At 42.7% G+C, this 8,416-nt stretch overlaps 1 protein-coding gene across 4 annotated transcripts in view; it reads right to left on the bottom strand.

The window, feature by feature from the left end:
- Positions 1-537: 537 nt before the first annotated feature.
- Positions 538-8,416, bottom strand: part of ST3GAL2 (ST3 beta-galactoside alpha-2,3-sialyltransferase 2) — a 235,769-nt gene continuing 227,890 nt past the window's right edge. For all 4 annotated transcript variants that reach the window (XM_069217523.1, XM_069217524.1, XM_069217525.1 and 1 more), the window contains exons 6-7: positions 6,373-6,492; positions 538-5,544 (exon numbers count right to left, since the gene is read on the bottom strand). In XM_069217523.1, coding sequence (XP_069073624.1) covers positions 5,371-5,544; positions 6,373-6,492 — 294 coding nt within the window. In that variant the 3' untranslated portion in view covers positions 538-5,370. The remainder of the gene's footprint in view (positions 5,545-6,372; positions 6,493-8,416) is intronic.

Below are 8,416 nucleotides of genomic sequence, written 5' to 3'. Positions count from 1 at the left end.
ATCACTCCATGTGTAAGCAACATACCATTTTGCTTTATACATCAGGGTGAGCACACATGTGTAACTTCATGCAAGTGAAAAAAACATATTTTGAAACAACACCGTGTGTGCCTGTAGGCAAGCTAAAATAAGACGCGGTCCAGCAAACTCAAAGGCCCGTATTTATACTTTTTTTAGCGCCGCATTTGCGCCGCTTTTTGACGGCTAACGGCGCAAACCTACAAAATACAATGGTATTTTGCAAGTTTGCGCCGTTTTTGCGTCAAAAAACGACGCAAATGCGGCGCTAAAAAAAGTATAAATACGGGCCAAAGTGTCCAAAGCAAAACATTTCAAAACTCTTCTCTTGCTGAGTCATAGAAAAGAGATATGGTGGCCATTCCACTTTAAAAAAAATAATACTGTATTAGGCAATAACAAGGAGGATGGTGGCGGCGCTTTCTTTTGTGAAACGTCCGATGGTTATAAACACAGACATTGACACTAGTTAATCCTTCTCCTGACTACCACTTCAATGACAGTCGGATGTCTATCACAGATCAGATTCACAGAATCCCCTGTCCTTCTGGAGTCACATGTAGGCACAAACCACTAGGTCACAGTTCCAAGTCGTTATTTGAGGTCATGACAGCCAAAGAGTCATTTCCATACTCTTTTAGGGGGTACCTGACAACAACAGCAGGCTAAGTCTTTACTGCAGTTTTGGTCTCACATTTGGGTGCATTTCCACACACATTATGACCTCTGATGCTCATTAGTAATGATGACAGAACAAAAGTTTTTCACATTTGTGCCAGGTTAGGCCCCCAACTTGCATAACTGGATATGGCGAACATTAAAAAACAAATCGCTGGTTTTGTAATTGTCCCCACTGATGCAAAAACAACTGTACTTTAGAGTAAGCTTGCAGTTTTTCTGAGATGGAATCACCTTTTACAACTGCATGATGAGAGTACCGGCCCAGGAATCAACCCCATTCATAAACAAGAAGCGATGAAAGAATATCAGCTTTCCAGAAGAGGTGTTATTCCTCCTTCAAAGGGGACCACCCTGAAAAGCAGTTAAGCTGCTTTACGCTTAGAAAACCACAATGTAAAGCTCTGTCGTAAAGAGTTGTCAATGGTACCATAGACTTCAGTGTCAGAGTCCCTTGGACTGGAATAGTAACAGTGTTCATGGCAGTATGCCCGCCACCATCACCTCACATGCCCTCTCCCCATATATACAAACTCATTTCAGCAACCACTGGGCTTCTACATCTACAGAACTCCTGCGACAGTGCCAAGTTTAAGTGCGTCTTCTCTACAAATAAGTAGGTTGCCTACCTCCCTTCCTGCAACTACCTCATAGCAAATAATGGACTCCCTTCTTCAGTACCAGGAGGTCTCATGGCACTGTAAGAAGAGCACACCATGTCTTCTACTACCATATTATTAACAGAGGAATGGCTGGCCATCTTTGGACACAAGCACGTCCTAACCTAGAAGATATGAAATCTTCAACAGTTTGAGCAGGTTTCAACAAAGACCCAGGGATGCCATTTTAGGTCTAGCTTTTGGAGGCACTACACGATGGCAGTAGACCTAGACCTGTGCCAGAACATTCAGACAAAGATGCAATAGATTTAAAAGAGCAGATGATACACAACAGCGACTTCTCTTTTTAGCTATCCCCCTAGACACATTTCCATGCCATTACAAGTGCTGGAATATTCTGGGCACAATGGTGGTTAGAAATGATGATCGGAATTACTTTCAGGTGCTGATTTCCTATACACGTTTGGAAGAAAAGAGAGGGTCAACTTCAAAGGTAGAGAAGATATTTGGACAATGTTCAGCAAAACTCACTCAATTGTACTGTTATAAGAGGAAGGCTGAAACAGACACCCAGAGCACAAGAAACAATAATCTCCCAAAACTCAGCAAGTACGACAACCATGGAGCAGAAGTCACTGGGATGCGTCCTTTACGTGCACTATAAAATACGGTGGGGCCTCATGTTGGGTGTGGGCGTTTTTGCTAGAAAGAAAGAAGCCTCAAATGGTCCAAAACTGGGAATGAGATACTTAACCACGCCCTATACCTTACATGCACTTGTAATACTAAACTACTTAAAACCTCTAGAAATAGAGGTTTCAGACCATTCCAAAGTCCAGCTTGAGAAGATTCCAACACAGTGTCACACACAGCTTGTCACAGAGAAACTAGCATATTTCCCCAGTGGCACAGAACAAACATGGGTTGGATTTACCATCAGTACTTTACGCCACGGGATTGCCATACCCGTGCTTTTGAGCATTTGCCTCATTGCAGCAGTGTTGCAGCTGAGTGACTCATTCTACTACAGAAAGAAGAACTCTCCAGTCAGTCTCGTAAAGATTCAGCCCCTTCTGTCAACTCCAGTGTCACATATGGACATGATGGCCTCAGTCTGCACTAGTTTCAGACATGGAGGAGTGTCACAGACTGTGCTGAGGTTTGAAACTACTAGGAAAGTGCTTTTGTAGAGCAGATGATTCTTATCTGGATTATGTGTCAGGCCTGGAAGAGGCAGGAGGCTCTTTCAGTCCATACTTCGAATTTGTGATGAAGAAAGACATAATATATGAAGCCGCTTCCCATTTTACCAACAAAGTAATTATTTTTCTCTCCAGCATTCCTCAAATAGACATGCACTGCACAATCTGACACTCTAAAGTGGTAACTAATAATACTGTAATTCAACGTCACCTTATTCAGACCAAAGATCAGGTGAATAATACCCCAGCACACAAGGCATGCACCCTGAAACAGAGACTACCCTGGGCTTTAAGTGCCAATACAGGCACAGAGGGTCTAATACTGCCTGGTGTTGGGAGTATCTGTTGTGGGAAATACTACAGTCAAGAACCTATTGACTGAAAAATCATCAAAATAGTAATTAAAAAACAAATTCCACTTCCTCCTAACTTTTACTGCTCGTTGGGTTACTCACACGTCTACTGCCTCTTCTTGCTGCCCTTTACCTCCCACGCGTCTCCAGTGCTGAACGCCTCCCAAAGCTGGTTAAAGCCAGTGCGCAAATTGTTGGAGGCGAGGCGGAAACCATAGGAATGAAATAACACATTCACCACTAATCGAAATACAGCATGAAACATAATACTGGAATACATGTAAAAGTAATACAAAAAGCTTCAGGCTTCATTACGTCAGGATTGTCTGTGAGGCTGGGGCCCATTCCAAAAGGAAGAGGCATTCTTGTACAAAGACAGGATATGTGCTCTGAACACACTGCTAATCCAGCTGAGCTGCTGCATTCCTACTGCTGTGGGCTCCCTTCCCCCCATATGTGCACGACTGAATGCAAACATGGACTTAGAGGTAGAGACCGAAGTGCGCGGTTGGACTCATGTAGGTTTCTTTACCAAACATTGGCTGCTTAATTGGTAGACTTCGGTGGCCTGCGGTACTGGGCAAGTTGGTGTTCCCTTCATGCATTGTTAAGAAAGAGGAAAGGTGAGAAAGGTATGGAAGGCGAAGAGATCCAATCTTCAATCATCCAGTTCTGGTTCACCTTTGAGGATGAACACATTGTTCCTTTGGGGAAATATACAGTGGCCACTTCTGATAAAATGCTCTCACCCAGAATCCCTATGGACAATAGCATTTGATAAAGTAAAACACTGAGCACCCAGTGAAACTGTTATGGGGTTAACCATGGAGCTGATTGGACAGAGCGCTTGATCACTTTGCCAAGCCACAGCCGCTACATTCACCAGAGTTTAATATAATGGTAGCAATTGCTCCACCAATTTCACAAGTTAAAGCCTTTAGGGACAGTCCCTTAATAATTGCCAATTCACTCATATTTTTGGGAAGAGGAGAACATCTGCCAAAAGTACTCAAATTCTACAATTGTTCAGATTTTTCTCTGACTAAAGTGATAATATGTTAAGCATCACAAAAGGTGTTGGATCCTTACAGGTATGCTTCAATTCCCATAAACCTTTCCTATGGAAAACTGTCTTTTTGCTTTGTTAGCCTGGTTGGTTTTGCAACAGTGGAAATGGCACAAAAAAGGATCCCCTTTATTTTTGGCAATCAATGGAGGTGGTCAGGGCAGGTCCATAGTAGCAATATCCTCTATACCGATATGGAGTCAGGACACACAGATGCAAGTGGTCTTGAGGGTATATGCTCGCTGTACTAACAATTCACATAAAGTGACCCCGCTATGGTATTTGTTGGGGATGACGGTACTGTCACCCTTCTCTCAAGTAACAAAAAAAATCAAAATGAATGCCACCTCTTTCAAATGACCAAACACTGGAATTTGAGGTTAGAAGTGAGCACAGAAATGTGATATTGATAACAGAACATTTTAAGAAATCTTCTATGGGCCTTAAGTTGGCAAAAGGATAAATGTTCAGAAATACTTGTGAAACCACCTTTTTATGTTTAGGGCACTTCCCACTTTCACTGGAAAAAAACAGAACTGGTCACTTCTTCCATTGCAGAGAAGCACCTCATGATGAGTATTTGTGGGTATGGCTCAGTCTGCTTTACATCCAATGGTAGCAGAAGATCCATAGGGCAACCAACTTCAACTCACCACTGAGGTAGGGCGGTTTCCCTGATGGGGTGAGGAGTAGCTAACCGCAGGGAACCCACAGGGAGCTGGACAGAGACTGAACACATCAGGGTGCGCTTATTCATTGGGGAGCGATTGTCAACAGGAAACAAAAAAACTTCTAACCAGCAAGACTTAGGACAACATCCTTCATTTCCCACATTGTCCACAGCTTGGCTGGGTTAAGAAATCTGCATCTTCCACCAGTAGTGTCACTGCAAATAAAAGATACACTCTGAACAGTGCAAAGCTGCTCCCGGAGTGCACTTACTAATTAAACTTCTCAAAAAACTTTGAGTGGTAAAGAACAAAACATGCAGCTCCTGTTTGGCCCTGTGAATATAATCGGCTGAGGAGAGGAAAGTTAAAAAAAAAAAAAAAAAAACACTAGTTGGTGCCCCCAAAAATGTTTCAAGAAACAGCATTTGGCTTAAACCCCTTACCAGGGTAGTGGTTATATTGTTCTTTTTTTCACACTTGAAATGTCTCCTCACTCAGTCTGGCTTTCCCCTCCCTCAAAAAACAAAAATTGCACAAATGGATGTACCATTTCTGGCCCAGACGTTTGTTCCTTGACATTTGTTCAAGGCTCAAGCATGGGTCCGGTGATGATTGGTTGCAAGAGACAGCAACCCCAAACCATTAACTGTGCTGATTGGTTTCAGGGTGATTGATTATCTGCTCCATCTACTGTGGAACAGACTCTATAGCCTGCGGAGTGTGTGTTATGCACAGGGTTATGTATGTTTGGTCCTGCAGGTTTTATTTGCCTGGATAGACATTGATTTTGCCCGATATGGCCAGCTGGTTGATGATCTGGGCCTCAAAATCTGCATCATGGACCCCAGTCTTCCTGAACTCGCCAGCATAGCGATTGTTTTCCCAGTAGTGGTGCCAGTTTCCCCGGCTGTCTGCCCCGAAGCCGTAAACATTCACCTGAAAAACACAGAAGATAAAAAAAAATCAAGCTAGAATGTGAACTGAAACATGGAGGAGTACTGAATGTACAGGATGAGTGTGATTTGGCACCTTGGAGAGACATGCTGTAAGGCAACAGGAGACTAATCCATGACCAGTCTCATTCCATCTAAGTTAAGAAAGCATTATCAGCCACTTTACACAGAGCATGCTGGAACAGAAAGAAGGCAATAGTGATTTCTCAGTTGCACATCCCTCACAATTTGAGCATTGTACTATAAAGCCAGCAACGGTGCTCTAGCATCATAACACACCAGTTGCCAAGATGTGCGAGACAAACTCAAACTCCACAGGCCAGTTAATCACAGAAAATACATACTAGCGGAGCACTCAATATGTATGTTTCTATATTATAGTCGTAGTTCAAGTCCTTTTGTGCGTCCATAAATACACTATAGTATATGCTACATTTAAATTATTAGAATAGTCTAGAAATGCTGCTACACAAATCCACTCCAGTCATTCAGGTACGTGGCATTTTCTTTTTACTAGAACCCCTCATCACAAGAAAATTACACATCATATCCTCATCCCAAACTCGGTTGTATATCCGTCCATCAATTGCATGTTGAGTGCTCCTGCTAGTGTGTATTTTTTACACAAAGGATGACTGGGTAGACAGTGCATTAAGGTCATAGTGCAGCTATGGTCCTGGTGTGTGCTGAAGAATGTGTGAGAAACTGTGAAGGAGGGACAGAATCTCAAGTGACTGAAACATGCTCTCTGTGTTTGACCGGTCACACGTGCAGTTTGACCTGTCAAATCTTCCTGTCAACAGGCTCTCACCTCATCACAAACATGGAGCGCAAAGAAGAGCACAAGCATTCCTGTGGACGGATACCGGCCATGGTGCTCTGTCCACCGGTCGTGGATGTACTTGAAGAAGGCAGGATTATAAATCTGCACCTGAAGGACGAGAAGAAAGAAACGGTCAGGAGACAGGAATATAGCCACTAGACTTAAGTGATGTGAGGACAGAAGGGAAGTGAGTAGAGAGAGGAGATCGGACAGATGTGTGAAAACAAGTGCAGCACCCAAGGTGGATCAGCCCTACCTACCCATTTTCTTACCCTTCACACACACAAAAATCAGTTATAAATGTATGTCCTATGCTGCAGTCACACAACAGAAATTGGGAAAAATCCAAGGACGACCGGAATCATGCAGACACATTGAACCAAGCAAAATACACCGATTCTCTTGCTCTCTTCCCGCTCTAACCAGAGAGCTGGAACGCACCTCAGGGATCCTTGCCATTTGCTCCTGAAGTCATGAAAATAAAGACCAAAATGATTACTTCTGCGCGGACCTCTCTAAATTTACCCTCTGCACATCATTCTATCAACATGTCTCTTAGCAGCATTTCCTTGTGTATACCACACACTAACCTTCAGTATTCATTAATGGTGAAGTACTGCTAACTGGTCACAGTGTTATCCGAAGCTATCAGCAGTGCTTCATGTGTAAAAGAATAAGGCTCAGAAGTCCACGGTCGTCACTATTGAATGTTGAGGGTGCCAAATAACAAACCTACATAGTCCTGATTCCAACTCGTGTCCCTTTGGTTCACCTCCAGACCGTGCCTATCCCTGTAGCTCACTCTTTCATGAGCTTCTACATCCCTGCTTTCTTTGTCACTGTTTTCCCATTTTCTACTCCCACTCCCAAAATGAACGCTGGTGGGCCCACCTGCAACCAACAGCTCCAATTAAGCACAGACTACTAGTATTTGTGTTGTTCTAGGGCAAGATTGACCAGCACATCCATAGCGGTAAAAAGGAACGAGCAGGAAATGGGAGAGAATGCAACGCACAAGAGCCAAACACACTGCCAACTGGCAGGCAGACTGTGGCTTATAAGACTTCAGGCCCAGGATTAAAAGGAGAAAAAAGGGAACAACCATTTACAGTATGGTGTGTTCTTTCAGGCCACTGCTAATGAGCTGCTGAAGTCATGCCTGCAGGCTAAAGGGACTGGAGTATCTTGAAGGACTGTAGGAGAAAGATCTTATTTTCAAAGCACTGCAATCTGACAGATCGCATGAAACTGTGGTCATTAGAGCTAGAAGTGGCAGGTCTTGATTTTTCATTTGAATCTCATCATGCCAGCCTTGCAAACTCTATTGAGAACAGTGGTCCCCGTGGTAACTGTATCAAAGAAGAGAGGATTTTTTCATGATTTGAACATATATTTGTAGTAATCAGACCATATAACTGCAACAATCTATAGCAAATTCAATTAATAATTAGTAAGGTACAACAGGTGCTCGGTGCACCAACTTTAGTGATATAATTTTGTGAAGTGTACATTACAAGTATCGTCAACTGTAGACACTACCCATGCATCAACTGAAAATTAAAATGGGTCTTGTGCCAATTGTCAAAGGCGTTTCAATACAATATGTGTGAGGGATCCTCATTAGGACTGATGTAAATATAGGTTTGAGACTGAGATTTAAAAAAAAAAACAGACAAACAAAAAAAAAGACAAATGTGAAATTAAAAATATAACATTAAAAAATAAAGATGCAATCAAACAGTGACTCACAAGTAGTAAGGTATATCCTGAAAATGTAGTACTATCCCAGCCAGAATTTCTTAGAACAAGTGCTGTATGTAACTGCCATAAAATTAAGTAAATAAGACCATCCAAATCATACCCATATGGTAAACCAAGCATTCCACTAATAGCTGATGGTAAGAGGAGACACCAACCTAAGAGGCCACAAGGCCATCAGGTTCCATAGTAGCTTCCATAATGGGACAGACGCTTATGTCTTTACTGGAAATACAAGGTATTTGGGTCAGGAGATCGGGCAGCTACGGGTAAT

This window comes from Pleurodeles waltl, chromosome 12 (assembly GCF_031143425.1).
Source record: "Pleurodeles waltl isolate 20211129_DDA chromosome 12, aPleWal1.hap1.20221129, whole genome shotgun sequence".
In the NCBI taxonomy this organism is placed as follows: Eukaryota; Metazoa; Chordata; class Amphibia; order Caudata; family Salamandridae; genus Pleurodeles; species Pleurodeles waltl.
The sequence above is the reverse complement of the archived record's forward strand: the minus strand, read 5'-3'. Positions and strand labels throughout refer to the sequence as shown.